The 19405-nt window shown below is 38.8% G+C and overlaps 1 protein-coding gene across 2 annotated transcripts in view; it reads right to left on the bottom strand.

Moving 5' to 3' along the window:
* The window catches only part of TDRD3 (tudor domain containing 3), a 215050-nt gene extending 200545 nt beyond the window's left edge, over positions 1-14505 (bottom strand). For both annotated transcript variants that reach the window (XM_068526575.1, XM_068526576.1), the window contains exon 1: positions 13609-14505. In XM_068526575.1, coding sequence (XP_068382676.1) covers positions 13609-13649 — 41 coding nt within the window. In that variant the 5' untranslated portion in view covers positions 13650-14505. The remainder of the gene's footprint in view (positions 1-13608) is intronic.
* Between the last annotated feature and the right edge of the window lie 4900 nt (positions 14506-19405).

Here is a 19405-nt window from a genome sequence, read left to right as displayed (position 1 = left end):
CACCCAAAAACAACAGAATACACATTTTTCTCAAGTGCTCATGGAACATTCTCCAGGATAGATCATATATTGGGTCACAAATCAAGCCTTGGTAAATTTAAGAAAATTGAAATCGTATCAAGTATCTTTTCCGACCACAACGCTATGAGAGTAGATATCAATTACAGGAAAAGATCTGTAAAAAATACAAACACATGGAGGCTACACAATACACTACTTAATAACGAAGTGATCACTAAAGAAATCAAAGGGGAAATCAAAAAATACCTAGAAACAAATGACAATGGAGATACGACGACCCAAAACCTATGGGACGCAGCAAAAGCAGTGCTAAGAGGGAAGTTTATAGCAATACAAGCCTACCTCAAGAAACAGGAAACATCTCGAATAAACAACCTAACCTTGCACCTAAAGCAATTAGAGAAAGAAGAACAAAAAATCCCCAAAGCCAGCAGAAGGAAAGAAATCATAAAGATTAGGTCAGAAATAAATGAAAAAGAAATGAAGGAAACAATAGCAAAAATCAATGAAACTAAAAGCTGATTCTTTGAGAAGATAAACAAAATTGATAAACCATTAGCCAGACTCATCAAGAGAAAAAGGGAGAAGACTCAAATCAATAGAATTAGAAATGAAAAAGGAGAAGTTACCACTGACACTGCAGAAATACAAAAGATCATGAGAGATTACTACAAGCAACTCTATGCCAATAAAATGGACAACTTGGAAGAAATGGACAGATTCTTAGAAACGCACAAACTGCCGAGACTGAACCAGGAAGAAATAGAAAATATGAACAGACCAATCACAAGCACTGAAATTGACACTGTGATTAAAAACCTTCCAACAAACAAAAGCCCAGGACCAGATGGCTTCACAGGTGAATTCTATCAAACATTTAGAGAAGAGCTAACACCTATCCTTCTCAAACTCTTCCAAAATATTGCAGAGGGAGGAACACTCCCAAACTCATTCTACGAGGCCACCATCACCCTGATACCAAAACCAGAGAAAGAGGTCACAAAGAAAGAAAACTACAGGCCAACATCACTGATGAACATAGATGCAAAAATCCTCAACAAAATACTAGCAAACAGAATCCAACAGCACATTAAAAGGATCATATACCATGATCAAGTGGGATTTAACTCAGGAATGCAAGGATTCTTCAACATACGCAAATCAATCAATGTGATACACCATATTAACAAATTGAAGGAGAAAAACCATATGATCATCTCAATAGATGCAGAGAAAGCTTTCGACAAAATTCAACACCCATTTATGATAAAAGCCCTGCAGAAAGTAGGCAGAGGGAACTTTCCTCAACATAATAAAGGCCATATATGACAAACCCACAGCCAACATTGTCCTCAATGGTGAAAAACTGAAACCATTTCCACTAAGATCAGGAACAAGACAAGGTTGCCCACTCTCACCACTATTATTCAACATAGTTTTGGAAGTGTTAGCCACAGCAATCAGAGAAGACAAAGAAATAAAAGGAATCCAAATCGGAAAAGAAGAAGTAAAGCTGTCACTATTTGCAGATGACATGATACTATACATAGAGAATCCTAAAGATGCTACGAGAAAACTCCTAGAGCTAATCAATGAATTTGGTAAAGTAGCAGGATACAAAATTAATGCACAGAAATCTCTTGCATTCCTATACACTAATGACGAAAAATCTGAAAGTGAAATTAAGAAAACACTCCCGTTTACCATTGCAACAAAAAGAATAAAATATCTAGGAGTAAACCTACCTAAGGAGACAAAAGACCTGTATGCAGAAAATTATAAGACACTGATGAAAGAAATTAAAGATGATACAAATAGATGGAGAGATATACCATGTTCCTGGATTGGAAGAATCAACATTGTGAAAATGACTCTAGTACCCAAAGCAATCTACAGATTCAATGCAACCCCTATCAGACTACCACTGGCATTTTTCACAGAACTAGAACAAAAAATTTCACAATTTGTATGGAAACACAAAAGACCCCGAATAGCCAAAGCAATCTTGAGAACGAAAAATGGAGCTGGGGGAATCAGGCTCCCTGACTTCAGACTATATTACAAAGCTACAGTAATCAAGACAGTTTGGTACTGGCACATAAACAGAAATATAGATCAATGGAACAGGATAGAAAGCCCAGAGATAAACCCACACACATATGGTCACCTTATCTTTAATAAAGGAGGCAAGCATATACAGTGGAGAAAAGACAGCCTCTTCAATAAGTGGTGCTGGGAAAACTGGACAGGTACATGTAAAAGTATGAAATTAGAACACTCCCTGACACCATGCACAAAAATAAACTCAAAATGGATTAAAGACCTAAGTGTAAGGCCAGACACTATCAAACTCTTAGAGGAAAACATAGGCAGAACACTCTATGACATACATCACAGCAAGATTCTTTTTGACCCAGCTCCCAGAGAAATGGAAATAAGAACACAAATAAACAAATGGGACCTAATGAAACTTAAAAGCTTTTGCACAGCAAAGGAAACCATAAACAAGACCAAAAGACAACCCTCAGAATGGGAGAAAATATTTGCAAATGAAGCAACTGACAAAGGATTAATCTCCAAGATTTACAAGCAGCTCATGCAGCTCAATAAAAAAACAAACAACCCAATCCAAAAATGGGCAGAAGACCTAAATAGACATTTCTCCAAAGAAGATATACAGATGGCCTACAGACACATGAAAGAATGCTCAACATCATTAATCATTAGAGAAATGCAAATCAAAACTACAATGAGATATCATCTCACACCGGTCAGAATGGCCATCATCAAAAAATCTAGAAACAATAAATGCTGGAGAGGGTGTGGAGGAAAGGGAACACTCTTGCACTGTTGGTGGGAATGTAAATTGATACAGCCACTATGGAGAACAGTATGGAGGTTCCTTAAAAAACTAAAAATAGAACTACCATACGACCCAGAAATCCCACTACTGTGCATATACCCTGAGAAAACCATAGGTCAAAAAGAGTCATGTACCACAATGTTCATTGCAGCTCTATTTACAATAGCCAGGACATGGAAGCAACCTAAATGTCCATTGACAGATGAATGGATAAAGAAGATGTGGCACATATATACAATGGAATATTACTGAGCCATAAAAAGAAATGAAATGGTGGTATTTGTAATGAGGTGGATGGAGTTAGAGTCTGTCATACAGAGTGAAGTAAGTCTGAAAGAGAAAAACAAATACAGTATGCTAACACATATATACGGAATCTAAGGGAAAAAAAAAAAAAGGCCATGAAGAACCTAGTGGCAAGACAGGAATAAAGACACAGACCTACTAGAGAATGGACTTGAGGATATGGGGAGGGGGTGGGGTGAGATGTGACAGGGTAAGAGAGTGTCATGGACATATATACACTACCAAATGTAAAATAGATAACTAGTGGGAAGCAGCCGCACAGCACAGGGAGATCAGCTCGGTGCTTTGTGACCACCTAGAGGGGTGGGATGGGGAGGGTGGGAGGGAGGGAGATGCAAGAGGGAAGAGAAATGGGAACATATTGTATATGTATAACTGATTCACTTTGTTATAAAGCAGAAGCTAACTCACCATTGTAAGGCAATTATACTTCAATAAAGATGTTTAAAAAAAAAAAAAGAAATAATTAGGGCCTAGGACAAACATATACTAACTTAATGAGCCTCTGAAAAGTTTCTAATTAACATTGCTTTGAGAAAGAACATTTCAAAGCCCTTACAGAAACAGTTGGTTTTCCCAAGCAAAGAAATTTTATCCACATATTTCAAAATTTACATCTAAACTTGTAAGTATATGTCTTTATATTCAGTTAGAAATAAGTATCAATAGAGAAATATTTCTGTAAGATTATTTCCTATATTTCTGAGATTACGTTCTTTATAAAACTGTTGGGTTTTTTTTCATTTCACAACATTCATTTCAGAAATAACAATTTTCTACTCTACAAAAAGCTTGAAGAAATTTTGTGTTCCTGGAAAACACAAAAACAATATGATGAAAGATACCGAGACTAATTAAGATGACACTAGCATTCATTCCACAAGCATTTAAGTGTCTACTGTATACCTCACACCCTGCTAAATGCTACGAATACTACAGAAAAATGAAAAGACTTGATCCTTGCCTTACAGGAGCTTACAAAATAACAAGGCATCAATCAAGCTATTTTAACTAATAAGAAAAGAAAAATATTCATTTAGCTTGAATATAAAATCAAAAATATATTTAGAGAAAAAGGTAAAATTATTTCATTAACTTTATCATGATTACCTATCAACTTTCTGGACACTTAAACTTACATACATCAACTACTTCTTAGTAACTCCCTAGCTGTCCAGTGGTTAGGACTCTGCGCTTCCACTGCAGGGGGTGTGGGTTCTATCCCTGGTCCGTGAACTAAGATCAGACATTTTGCTCAGCACGGCCAAAAAAAAAAACAATCTCTCTCTCTCTCAAAACAATACTTGAATGGAATCAATTCCAATATCCATTATAAAATGTTGGCTTAACTTATTTAGCAACTTTTTCCATCAATACTTACGTTTAGTGTTTCATATTAGGTATTTATCAAACTTCTCAAGGTCCTGCTTAGAAATTTAGCAAAATAAAAATGTTTTTTCTTAACATGTTCACGTCTTCTGAAAAGCTGCAACTGAGTTTCACTTGCATTTTATATTTACAGGAGTTCTGGGGGGATTTGGGGAGAATTTTTTTTAAATGACCTTCAGAAACCTTAAATTTATAAAGACTGTCTTAAAATCTGCTCTGAATCTATAATACCAGCAAGTCAATAAACTAATGATGACCTAATCAAATAATCTTGTCACAGAACTCTTAAGAGATTATATCCATTTTCTCTTCTTAGAAAAGTCAATGACTTCATATGCTTTTTCCCCCTCTGGCAGCTCCTTAAAGGCTAATTCTCTTCTAAAAATGCTGAAATTTGTCATTGCTTGAACCTAGCCTCTTCCTACTCAAAGCCTGGTCTTTAGATCATAGATCACTGCTGTCTAACAGAAGTATAATGCAAGTCACATATGTAATTTAAAATTTTCTAGTAACCATATTTTAAATAGTAAACAGGTGAAATTAATTTAATAATATGTTTTAACACAATATATTGAGAATATTATTTCAATATTATAAACAATATAAAACTTAATGAGAGATATTTACATTCCTTTTTTGTAATAAGTCTCCAAAATCAGTGTGTATTTTACATTTACATCACATCTGAATTTGGACTAGACCCCTTTCAAGTGCTCAGTAGCCACATATGGCTAATGTCTACTATATTGGACAGTACAGCCTTAGATGATCTCATCCATGCTCTGCTTCACCATCAACTATACTCAAATGACCACAGATTTATATCTCTAACCCAGTCTTCTCTGCTGAGTGCAAGATTAGTATTTAGTTGGCCAAAAAGTTCGCTTCTAAGCTGTTACAGAAAAACCCAAATGAACTTTTTGGCCAACCCAATATTTCCTAATGCCCAACTGGCATCTTATTTTAGATGACTCAAAGGCACTTCACACTCAAATAATGCCCAACTTCGATTCAAGATCCACCCCTCAAGAATGTGGTCTCCTTCTAATAGTCTAACTGTACTGTATTCAGTTCAGGTATACAAGCCAGAAACCAAGAAATCAAACCCTTGACACTTCCTTCTCTCTTACTCGCATAAAGTTCTGTCGATTTTACCTCATAAATATCTCTCAAATCAATCTACTGCTCTCTATCTCAATCATCACCACCATTCCATCCATCTACTCCTACCTAGCTCCAATCTATTTTCTTCAAGGCAAGGATACCTCAAAATGTAACTAAGATGTTGTTCCTACTTCAATCCTCCCACCCCCTAATAAAACTTTTCGACTGATTTCTGTTGCCTAAAAATAAAAATGAAACTTACCGTGCGTGACCTACAAGGACCAGGCTACATGATCTAGTCCCTGGGTATCGCCGAGTCCCACCTTACTACACTGCCTCTCTGTCTTGCCCTCCACTAATACTGGTACTTCAGTCCTTTGTACTAATCATGCCCCCTACTGCCATATGATCTTTGCATATGCTGTTTTTCCCCTACTTGGTGTAATTCTCACTTACCCTCCAGGTCTCATAGAAGCATTCTCTGACCACCATGAAGACACCAAATTTCCCTTTTATAAGCTCTTATGGAGCCATGTCCCTTCTCCTCTCTAGTATACATTACAAATGCAATATGTTTGAATATATAATTAATGGCTTTCTCCCCTAAGACTACACCTGATCATACTAAAAGAAAGTGCCTGTAGGGCAGAGGGCAGAATCAAGACGAACTACAATCCTGCAGCCTGTGGAACAAAAACCACATTCACAGAAAGATAAACAAGATGTAAACGCAGAGGGCTATGTACCAGATGAAGGAACAACATAAAACCCCAGAAAAACAACTAAATGAAGTGGAGATCAGCAACTGTCCAAAAAACGAATTCAGAATAATGATAGTGAAGATGATCCAGGACCTCGGAAAAAGAATGGAGGCAAAGATCAAGAAGATGCAAGAAATGTTTAACAAAGACCTAGAAGAATTAAACAACAAACAAAGATGAACAATACAACAACTGAAATGAAAACTACACTAGAAGGAATCAATAGCAGAATAACTGAGGCAGAAAAAAGAATAAGTGACCTGGAAGACAGAATGATGGAATTCACTGCTGTGGAACAGAATAAAGAAAAAAGAATGAAAAGAAATGAAGACAGCCTAAAAGACATCTGAGACAACATTAAACGCAACAATATTCGCATTAGAGGGGTCCCAGAAGGAGAAGAGAGAGAGAAAGGACCAGAGAAACTATTTGAAGAGATTATAGTCGAAAACTTCCCTAACATGGGAAAGGAAATAGCCACCCAAGTCCAGGAAGTGCAGAGAATCCCATACCGGATAAACCCAAGGAGAAACACGCCGAGACACATAGTAATCAAATTGGCAAAAATTAAAGACAAAGAAAAATTATTAAAAGCAGCAAGGGAAAAACAACAAATAACATGCAAGGGAACTCCCATAAGGTTAACAGCTGATTTCTCAGAAGAAACTCTACAAGCCAGAAGGGAGTGGCATGATATACTTAAAGTGATGAAAGGGAAGCACCTACAACAAAGAATCTCATTCAGATTCAGTGGAGAAATCAAAAGCTTTACAGACAAGCAAAAGCTAAGAGAATTCAACACCACCAAACCAGCTCTACAACAAATGCTAAAGGAACTTCTCTAAGTGGGAAACACAAGAGAAGAAAAGGACCTACAAAAACAAACATACAACAATTAAGAAAATGGTAATAGGAACATACGTATCGATAATTACCTTAAACGTGACTGGATTAAATACTCCAACCAAAAGACACAGGCTTGCTGAATGGATACAAAAACAAGACCCATATATATCCTGTCTACAAGAGACCCACTTCAGACCTATGGACACATACAGACTAAAAGTGAGAGGATGGAAAAAGATATTCCACGAAAATGGAAATCAAAAGAAACCTGGAGTAGCAATACTCATATCAGATAAAGTAGACTTAAAAATAAAGAATGTTACAAGAGACAAGGAAGGACACTACATAATGATCAAGGGATCAATCCAAGAAGAAGATATAACAATTATAAATATATATGCACGCAACATAGAAGCACCTCAATACATAAGGCAACTGCTAACAGCCATAAAAGAGGAAATCAACAGTAACACAATAATAGTAGGGGACTTTAACACCTCAATTACACCAATGGACAGATCATCTAAAATGAAAATAAATAAGGAAACAGAAGTTTTAAATGACACAATAGACCAAATAGATTTAACTAATATTTATAGGACATTCCATCCAAAAACAGCAGATTAAACTTTCTTCTCAAGTGCACACAAAACATTCTCCAGGATAGATCACATCCTGGGTCACAAATCAAGCCTCAGTAAATCTAAAAGAATTGAAATCATATCAAGCATCTTTTCTGACCACAACGCTATGAGATTAGAAATGAATGACAGGGAAAAAAATGTAAAAAACACAAACACACAGAGGCTAAACAATACGTTACTAAATAACCAAGAGATCATTGAAGAAATCAAAGAGGAAATCAAAAAATACCTAAAGACAAATGACAATGAAAACATGATTATCCAAAATCTCTGGGATGCAGCAAAAACAGTTCTAAGAGGGAAGTTTATAGCTATACAAGCCTACCTCAAGAAACAAGAAAAATCTCAAATAAACAATCTAACCTTGTGCCTAAAGGAACTAGAGAAAGAAAAATAAACAAAACCCAAAGTTAGCAGAAGGAAAGAAATCATAAAGATCAGAGCAAAAATAAATGAAATAGAAACAAAGAAGACAATAGCAAAGATCAATAAAACTGAAAGGTGGTTCTTTGAGAAGATAAACAAAATTGATAAATATTAGCCAGACTCATCAAGAAAAAGACAGAGAGGACTCAAATCAATAAAATTAAAAATGAAAAAGGAGAAGTTACAACAGACACCGCAGAAATACAAAGCATCCTAAGAGACTACTACAAGCAACTGTATGCCAATAAAATGGACAACCTGGAAAAAATGGACAAATCCTTAGAACGTTTTAAGTGTCCAAGACTGAACTAGGAAGAAACAGAAAATATGAACAGACCAATCACAAGCAATGAAATTAGAACTGTGATTTAAAATCTTCCAACAAACAAAAGTCCAGAACCAGATGGCTTCACAGGTGAATTCTATCAAACACTTAGAGAAGAGCTAACACCCATCCTTTTCAAACTCTTCCAAAAAATTGCAGAGGAAGGAACACTCCCAAACTCATTCTATGAGGCCACCATCACCCTGATACCAAAACCAGACAAAGACACTACAAAAAAAGAAAATTACAGACCAATATCACTGATGAATATAGATGTAAAAATCCTCAACAAAATACTAGCAAACAGAATCCAACAACACATTAAAAGGATCATACACCATGATCAAGTGGGATTTATCCCAGGGATGCAAGGATTCTTCAATATACGCAAATCAATCCATGTGATACACCATATTAACAAACTGAAGAATAAAAACCATATGATCATCTCAATAGATGCAGAGAAAGCTTTTGACAAAATTCAACACCCATTTATGATAAAAACTCTCCAGAAAGTGGGCATAGAGGGAACCTACCTCAACATAATAAAGGCCATATACGACAAACCCACAGCAAACATCATTCTCAATGGTGAAAAACTGAAACCATTTTCTCTAAGATCAGGAACAAGACAAGAATGTCCACTCTCGCGACTATTATTCAACATAGTTTTGGAAGTCCTAGCCACAGCAATCAGAGCAGAAAAAGAAATAAAAGGAATACAAATTGGAAAAGAAGTAAAACTGTCACTGTTTGCCGATGACATAATACTATACATAGAGAATCCTAAACATGCCACCAGAAAACTACTAGAGCTAATCAATGAATCTGGTAAAGTTGCAGGATACAAAATTAATGCACAGAAATCTCTTGCATTCCTATACACTAATGATGAAAAATCTGAAAGAGAAATTTAGGAAACACTCCCATTTACCATTGCAACAAAAAGAATAAAATACCTAGGAATAAACCTACCTAGGGAGACAAAAGACCTGTATGCAGAAAACTATAAGACAGTGATGAGGGCTTCCCTGGTGGCGCAGTGGTTGAGAATCTGCCTGCCAATGCAGGGGACACGGGTTCGAGCCCTGGTCTGGGAAGATCCCACATGCCACGGAGCAACTAGGCCCGTGAGCCACAATTACTGAGCCTGCGCGTCTGGAGCCTGTGCTCCACAACAAGAGAGGCCGCGATAGTGAGAGGCCCGCGCACCATGATGAAGAGTGGCCCCCGCTTGCCGCAACTAGAGAAAGCCCTCGCACAGAAACGAAGACCCAACACAGCCATAAATAAATAAATAAAAATTTTAAAAAAAATAAAAAGATTCAGACAATCCAGAACAGAACATGAAGTCCCCTTCACCACTACCTCCCCTGCCCAGCTCCCAGAGCCTCCCTGCAAGTAACCATCATCAACAAACAGGCGGCTTCCTTCCAGACCCCTTTCAAAAAAAAAAAAAAAGACTGTGATGAAAGAAATTAAAGGTGATACCAACAGATGGAGAGATATACCATGTTCCTGTATTGGAAGAATCAATAGTGTGAAAATGACTATACTACCCCAAACAATCTACAGATTCAATGCAATCCCTATCAAATTACCAATGGCATTTTTTACAGAACTAGAACAAAAACACCTTAAAATTTGTATGGAGACACAAATGACCCTGAATAGCCAAAGCAGTCTTATGGAAAAAAAACAGAGCTGGAGGAATCAAGACTCCCTGACTTCAGACTGTACTACAAACCTACAGTAATCAAGACAATATGGTACTGGCAGAAAAACAGAAATATAGATCAATGGAACAGGATAGAAAGCCCAGAGATAAACTCACTCACCTATGGTCAACTAATTTATGACAAAGGAGGCAAGGATATACAATGGAGAAAAGACAGTCTCTTCAATAAGTGGTGCTGGGAAAACTGGACAGCTACATGTAAAAGAATGAAATCAGAACACTCCCTAACACCATACATAAAAATAAACTCAAAATGGATTACAGACCTAAATGTAAGACTGAACACTATAAAACTCTTAGAGGAAAACTTAGGCAGAACAGTCTTTGACATAAATCACAGCAAGATCTTTTTTGATCCACCTCCTAGAGTAATGGAAATAAAAACAAAAATAAACAAATGGGACCTAATGAAACTTAAAAGCTTTTGCAAAGCAAACTACAAACCAGACGAAAAGACAACCCTCAGAATGCCAGAAAATATTTGCAAAGGAATCAATGGACAAAGGATTAATCTCCAAAACATATAAACAGCACCTGCAGCTCAATATTAAAGAAACAAAGAACCCAATCCAAAAATGGGCAGAAAACCTAAATACACCTTTCTCCAAAGAAGACATACAGATGGCCAAGAGGCACATGAAAAGCTGCTCAACATCACTAATTATTAGAGAAATGCAAATCAAAACTACAATGAGGTACCACCTCACACCAGTTAGAATGGTCATCATCTGAAAATCTACAAACAACAAATTCTGGAGAGGATGTGAAGAAAAGGGAACCCTCTTGCACTGTTGGTGGGAATGTAAATTGATACAGCCACTATGGAGAACAGTATGGAGGTTCCTTAAAAAACTAAAAATAGAATTACCATATGACCCAGCAATCCCACTACTGGGCATATACCCAGAGAAAACCATAATTCAAAAAGACACATGCACCCCAATGTTCACTGCAGCACTATTTACAATAGCTAGGCCATGGAAAGAATCTAAATGCCCATCGACAGATGAATGGATAAAGATGTGGTACATATATACAATGGAATATTACTCAGCCATAAAAAGGAACAAAACTGGGTCATTTGCAGGTACGTGGATGGATCTAGAGACTGTCATACAGAGTGAAATAAGTCAGAAAGAGAAAAACAAATATCGTATATTAATGCATATATGTGGAACCTAGAAAAATGGTACAGATGGACTGGTTTGCAGGACAGAAATAGAGACACAGATGTAGAGAACAAATGTATGGACACCAAGGGGGAAAGTGGCGGGGGCGGGGGTGCGGTGGTGGGATGAATTGGGAGATTGGGATTGACATATATACACTAATATGTATAAAATGGATAACTAATAAGAACCTGCTGTATAAAAAAATAAATTAAATAAAATTCAAAAATTCAAAAAAAAAAAAGAACCTACAAGGTAGTGAGCTCCCTGGCATTACAGATATACAGAAACATAAGATGCAGTTTACCCACCCTTAAGGATCTTAGAGTCCAAAGAACAATTTAGTATGTGTTTGGAATCAAAATATTGAGACTGGCCTTTCTAACACAGGTGGGATCATGTTGGAAAGCAGTAAAAGACTGTAAACGAATTCATACAACTAGTTTGAAGAACTAAGGCTTAATCAAACGAAGAATGGGGAAAAACTCAGAAAGAGTGATCCAAGATTTTTCAAGACAGCGTTGTGAGGTAAAGAAACTGAATGTAGAAATTCCAGTTAGAAGAACAAAAATAAAACTGAAAAAGGAGTTTTTAACGCTACAGTTTGTTATGCCAAGAGTGTTCTAAGCAAAAACTGTCACAACAGTAACAGTTAAAAGCACCAGAGCTGGAACCAGCCCCTCTGTGCTCACCATTCAACTCCACCACTTTCCAGTTATGTCATTTTTTTTGGAAAGTTACTTAACAATTTTGTGCCTCAATCTCTTCACCTGTAAAATGAGGTGCCAGTAGAGCCAGGAACAGCGTCTTCAAAACACAGGTGTTACAGCCCTCTAATCAAAAATTTAATTCACAAAATCAAATCCATCCTTTAGGTACTTGTAGGCTCCATATCCTGGCCACAAACTTTTAAGGTCTTAATCTTCATTGGACACCCTTCTACTTCCAGGAACCATAGGGATCTAGTATCAATTCTGCAAACCAATAGGCACTTTCCTACCTCTGTGCCTCATCTCCAGCGGCTCTGTATCTACAAAGCCTTTTCCTCACCATCTCCCAAAGCCCACTTCTCTAGGAAATTAACTCTCCTTCCTCTCCAATTCCATACCACATTTGCCTGCACCTCTGTACAGTTTACCACAATTTCCCGTTTTTGTGTTTGTTGTTTTAATGCCTCCTTCCCCCTCTTTTCGCTAAGATAGTGAACTTCCAGAGAGCAGGGGCAAATCTTTTTCAACCTCCTTCCCACCCTTCATCCCAGACTGTGCCCATGCAGGCCTGTTAAAGCGTTAGTAAATTAAACTGGATGTTTACAACCCTAATGGCCGAAGTTGCAGAAACTGCTTAATTCACATAATTTTTTTATTGTTTTCAGATTCTAAAATCTTAACATGTCTTTAAAAATCCGAACACCGTCATCCTTTCAAGAAAAGTTCTACGGAGCATCCACACGAGTTAATGTGGTCATTCTCAGCTTCAGAAGTTGTGTGTCTGCCGCAGAGGGCGGCTTTCCCCTGCTCCGTCCTGTACTTTGGAATAAGGAGGACGGAGACGCAGCCGGCAACAACCCGGGCTGTGGTCTGCCCTCAACTTCCCGCGGGCCCGCGGGCTCCGGCCGCGCTCGTCCCTCTCCGCCGCACTCCGTTCTCCAGCCCTCGCCTCCCCTCGTCCAGCCGCGGCATCAACCCCCGGAGCGGCGCGGTGGCGCTGAGGGTCCGCCCGCGCGGCTCGGCTCGGGCCTGCGTCGCCGCCCGCCCCGCCGCCCTGCCCGCGGCCCCCGGCCTCTCCCCGGCGCGCCGCCCGCCTTCGGGGCCCAGGCCGCGCCGCCACGCCGAGGGGAGCTGGGGAACTCGCTCGGCTCCGCGTGGCGCCGGGGGCGGAGCCGGCCCGGAGGGCCCGGGGAGAGGCCGGGGGCGGGCGGCGGCCTCCGCCTACCCCGACACGCACCCCACCGCCCCAACCCCAACCCTACTCCGGCCCGGCCCGCGCCCGCGGCCGATGGGACTCGCCACTTACCAACCCGCCTGGGACAACACCGCGCCGGGGACCTCGGCCATGGTAGCTGCTTAGGCCGGGGGTGGTGGGGGGCTCGGGTGGGGGTGGGGAGAAGGCCTGCTGCTTGAGACCAAAAAAAAAAAAAAGAAAGAAAAAGAAAAAGAAAAAAGAAAAGAAAAGAAAAAAACTCCTCTGGTCGGCTCTCCAACTGGGCATGCTCAGTGCGCCCGGCGCTTCCGCGTGCGGGTTCCGCTTGCCGCGTTTTCCGAGCGGCCGCAGGGGCCGGCCTGGCGTGAGGCTGTGAGGCTGAGGCGCGCCGACAGCAGCGATCCGCCTAGGACAGGCAGAGGCCTGCAGGTCGGGGCAAGTTTGTCGGTAAAGAGCACGGCACTGCCTCTCCGCCGAAGGCCGGTTGCTTTTCGTTCGGGGTCACTTTTCTGAGTTGCACACCGTGGAAACTAGTGGGGCGGTTCTTTGTACAGCAGAAAGTAAGGCCGCGTTTCCAGCGCCCACAGGCGGCCACCTCCGAGAGGGCAGGACAGCGCTAGAGCTGAGACGCTCGGGCGGTGGCGGAAAAGCGCTTCCAGTTAAGCACGAATAAGGCCACATTTCGTACAGGGAAAGTCAAAGGAAGGGTGTTCCCAGTCCACTCCACACAGGAGAAAAGTTTACTTTCTTATGAAAATTCGCTCCATTTGCTCCCTTTTTCGATCTGCCCGGATACAAAGAAAAGAAATATAATCGGATTTTTCCGACTCCCCACAGCTAAATCGGACTGTTCAGGTCCCACACTACAAGAAAAGTGAATGGGTCAACCCAGGGAAAACCTGCACTTAAGGGATATGGGAAAATCGGAGAGTTCTGTCGGTGCTAGTTTTTCCTGTCGCTCTCCCACTGGGCCCGTCCAGGTCCCGGCACGGCCCTCTGATATTGGCACGGGCACTGCCAGGCCCAGTTCCCACCCGCCGCTTCCCGGTGCCCTTCTCTAGCTCTACGGGGGACTGAAGCGGTAGAGGCGGCTTCCGAGTGGGCCTGCGCGGCGGCGCCGCCGAGTAACGCAGGAGACACTCCAACGCGATTGGGCGGCCGAGACTCACGCCAGCCAATCGGAGGAACAGGCGGAAGGGGCGCTGGGCCCGGGAGACGCTCCCTGAGAGTTTGCTCCACCCGCCACGGTTTTCCAGTCTTGTGGCTGCTGGGGAGAAACATTCAATCGAGTGGCTCTGGTCCCACGTGCCAAGTCACTTGGGAAGACTGTTAAAACCTTCAACCCTATAGCGGGGCTGCCTCATCTGTTTCATTATCACCAACGTGGATTTAGAGCAGAGACTGCGGAATTGGGCAGAGTCGCTCCTGGGACTGGGGAGGAAACTGACAGTTACAGAAGGAAGAGGATAATTACACTGGGTGGAGTTAAATTCCTTAATGCAAATTTTTTTCACGATGCTTTGCTTAGCTGTGATGCTACTGAAATGTGTGTCCAAGCACGTTGCTTAGATACTGATTTTAATGAAACATGTTTCCAAGCACTTTTAGAATCAGAAATAACTATATCCTTGTCCCTACATTTTGCAGTAGTATACAATGTTTAGTCCATTGATATACTACATGTGTATTTCAATTTATAGGCACCATTCAAAATATCCAGGAGTCAGGAAAAGATTTACCATTCTGAAGCTAAATAGATGACTCAAATTTAAATTGCTAATAATTTTTATTGGTTGTGGAATTTTCTCTTACCAATTGCATTTTTCAACTAGTGTAACTTGTTAACTATGAAAGTAATATGTTGTCCCAATCATCAGAATTCTTTGCTGGTTAAATGTGAAGCCTTTACACATTTGGTCTCATATGCAGTGTGTACAATAAGAATTTACCATTGTGTGGTACTTAAAATAACTTTAATAAAATGCTCCACAAAACACTAAATTCCCTTACTTCAAGAAATGCTTTAAAGAATGGGTCGAAGATTCCCACTGGAGGAATTTGGGATAATATGAGCATCAAAAAGAATAATTACAATAATTGAATTTTTAAAAAAGGATAAAGAAGATGCAAGAATTCAGAGTGCCAGCAAAAATAAATAAAAGGAAGGAGGATGAAACTTTTCTTTCAAAGAAATAGCAGAGAATAAATGTAGAACAAATAATAGAATTAGAAAATCACCATATTCCAAGTCAATCTCAATTGATTCAGACAGAGTCCATCAGAGAATGCTAAAAGGCACTGGGTGAAAGATTGTAGGAGTATAGAATCTTCACATGGTCTCAAAGTATCAAGCCATAACTTACTTCTTACAAAAGGGAAAAACATACATTTACTTTAAAGAAAAAAAATCATTGCCTTAAATAAGTGATCAAGGCTAGAATCACTAATGGCACAATCTGATATTATGTGCTTAGTGATACAATGCAATTAGAAATACATGTCATCTGAGAAATATTCTTTCCAAAATTGTTTAACCTGAATTTAAGCAAGTTTCTAGACAGTAGTTCACAACCAGGAGGTGGATCCCTACCCCACCCTCCACCCCCATCCCCTGGGCACATTTGGCATGTGTGGAGACATTTTGGTTGTTACAACCTGGTGAGAGGGGGATTCTATTAAACATCCTGCAATGAACAGGATAGCCACCTGATCCAAGATGTCAGTAGTGCCAAGGCTGAGATATGTAGGAGCTATTGGAACAAGTAAAACATAAGGAAACAGGCAAATAAATCTAGAATGTGGCATCTTCTACAAGAAACCTGGCCTGGGCTGTTCAAATGAGCCAATGCAACTAAAAAAAAAAAAAAACAAAAAACAAAAAAAAAATTCTTCCAGATTAAAGAGAGTAAAGAGACATGACAACAACATGCAACCCTGGATTTTAAAAGAATAAGGGGAAGGAAAAGGAGGAGAGATTTTTGTGGCCAAATGCACAAATTTAAATGGACTAGATATCGGATAGTACAATGGAATTATAATTTTCTTAGATGTGATAATATTGTCCTTAATGTTAGAAATTTTATGTCAAACATTTATGGCTGAAGAGTTGTGTCTACAACTTATTATTATATATATGTGTGTGTATGTATATATATATATATATATATATATATATACATGAACGAGAGGGAGAAGCTAAATGTGGCAGAATGTTTAAAATGGGTGAATCTGATTGGAGGGTCGGGTGCTCATTATATATTTTTAAAAATTTTATCTAAGTTTGAAACTTTTCAAAATAAAAATTTAAGGAAAAAAGCATGGATTATACTAACTTCTTTCACATCAAAAATTTTAAATTGGAATTATGTTCTGTATTGATAAGTTAGTGCCATGGGATATGGTAGGAGCTGACTAGACAAAAAATTATATTTCCATTTTTAATAAGATGAATCATTGATTTACAGAAAATATAAAGTCTACAATGAACTGAAAGCTGGGGGAGAGCCTAAGGATGACAAAAGAGCTTTGTTAGGTACAAGAGGACAAAAAGGAGGAGTTAAATGTATTGGAGTCAATGGTATAAATTAACAGAAGAGAGACTGAAAATCCATTCAACTATGTTTTGCCCCTTTCGTTTCAGTGAAGGAAAAGTTTCTCAGATTGAAAATGATAGAAGACTATGGATGAGGAGGTAAAAACCACAATTTAAAAAGTGGTATTATAAGAGTACCTAGCCCCTCGGAGGCACATTAAATCTTTTGACCTTAAGCCATTTACAACCCAGAGAATACTAAAATAACCTGTGAATAACTTAGATGAGCCAATGCTAGGGAGCTTTGAAGAACTGCTGAGCTTTTCAGGAAATGTCCTAGAAGCCTGTCAACAGGAAAAAACTATTTTCAGTTTTAAGAAAGGGAAGAGAATCTTTTCAACAAATGGTGCTGGGACAACTGGGTATTCACATGCAAAATAATAAATTCGGACCCCTTTTAACATCATATATAAAAATTATTTCAAAACTGATTATAGATTTAAATGCAGGGCTAAAAATATAATACTCCTAAAAGAAAATGTAAAAGCAAATCTTCATGACCATGGGTTAGGCAATAGATATGACATCCAAAACACAATTGAAAAAAAGAAAAATTAGATAAGACAGACTTCATCAAAATTTAAAACTTTTGTGACTCGAAGATCATCAAGAGAGTGAAAAGACAATTTACAGAAAGGGAGAAAATAGGGGTTTGTATCAAGAATATATAAAGACTCTTATAATTCAATAATAAAAAGACAACTCAGTTAAAAATAGGCAACGCATTTAAACAGATATTTCTTCAAAGGAGACATACAAATGGCCAATAAGTTAATGAAAAGGTACTCAACATCATTAGTCACTAGGGAAATACAAATCAAAAGCACATGAGATACTTCACACCCACTAGAATGGCTATGGTTAAAAAGATGAAGGACAATGACAAGTGTTGGTGAGGACATGGAGAAATTTGAACCTTCGCACATTGCCAGTGGGAATGTAAAATCATGTAACCACTTTGGAAAGCAGTTTGACAGGTCTCAAAAACTTAACTTAATAGAGTTTTCATATGACTCAGCAATTCATATATACTTCTAGGTATGTATACCCAAGAGAAAAGGAAACATGTCCACACAAAAACTTGTAATGGATGTTCATAGCATTATTCATATTAGCCAATAAGTGGAAAAAATAATCAAAATGTCCATCAACTCATGAAAAGATCAATAAAAGGAGTGGGGTTCCACAAACTAAAGACCAGGGAATTTGCTGTTAACCCATTTGTCATGGTTCTAGAACTCATGATTTAGGAAATGATTTAGTAGGCAGAGGATTGAAATAGCTGACCTCTAAAGATTGTTTGACTCGTAGAATTCTATGTAAAATGAGCCTCATTTCCTTTTAAAAAAAAAAAGAAGAAGAAGTTTCTTAACTACTGAGTACAAGAAATAGGTGGCCATCAGGAGAGTCTGGGTTATGCCATGACAATAAACAACCACAAAATATTAGTGATTTGTGATCAAAACATGTTTATTTTTCTTTCATGTTATATGTCTAATGTGGATGTCTGGAGAGTGGGGAGAAAGGCCTTGATCATTCTCACTCCAGGACCCTGACAAAGCACTAACCATCTGGAACATTGCTGATGGAAGCAGTAGGAGAAAAGAAGACTCTGGAGGATCTCACACTGGAAATTAAATGCTCTGCCAGGACTGGACATATGACAACACAGGAAGTCAAACACCAGGAGCCAGTAGGTGGAGAGCCAGAACTGCTTACTCAGTGAGCAAGATTAATGGCTGTGGTAGTCAATGTGGTGCAGTAACACCATAAAAAAAACAAAAACAAAATCCGGAAGATAAAGTGTCTATCAATAGGGAAATATTTAAATAAGTTATAATGGGTACCACTGTAGACATTACCAAAAAAAAAAGAAAGAAAAAATTTTAACAGATCACTATGAACTGACTAAGATATATTAGTGAGATACATATGCGGAGTAAAAAAATAAAAGCAAGTTTTAATGTGATGAATTACTACAAATCATTAAGAAAAAGGCAAAATTGCCATAGAGAAATGGGCAAAGTATGTGTATAGGCAATATACAAAAATAAAATCTAAGTATTCAGTAAATATGTGAAAATGTTTAACCACATCAATAAGCACAAAATGACAATGAAAACAATGGGATATCAATAAAATTCCGTTTTCACCAACCCAATGGTAAAAACTAGTAGACAATAATCAAACGTTGGCAAGGATATGGGGAAATTTTTAGTGCACTGCTCATAAGAGTAAAGTCAATACAACCACTTGGGAGAGTATTTTGGCAATATCTGGCAAAACCGAAAAGGTGCA

The sequence above is a fragment of the Eschrichtius robustus genome, chromosome 18 (genome assembly GCF_028021215.1).
Source record: "Eschrichtius robustus isolate mEscRob2 chromosome 18, mEscRob2.pri, whole genome shotgun sequence".
Taxonomy (NCBI): domain Eukaryota; kingdom Metazoa; phylum Chordata; class Mammalia; order Artiodactyla; family Eschrichtiidae; genus Eschrichtius; species Eschrichtius robustus.
Note: the sequence above shows the minus strand (reverse complement) of the source record. Positions and strands in the feature narration are given on the sequence as shown.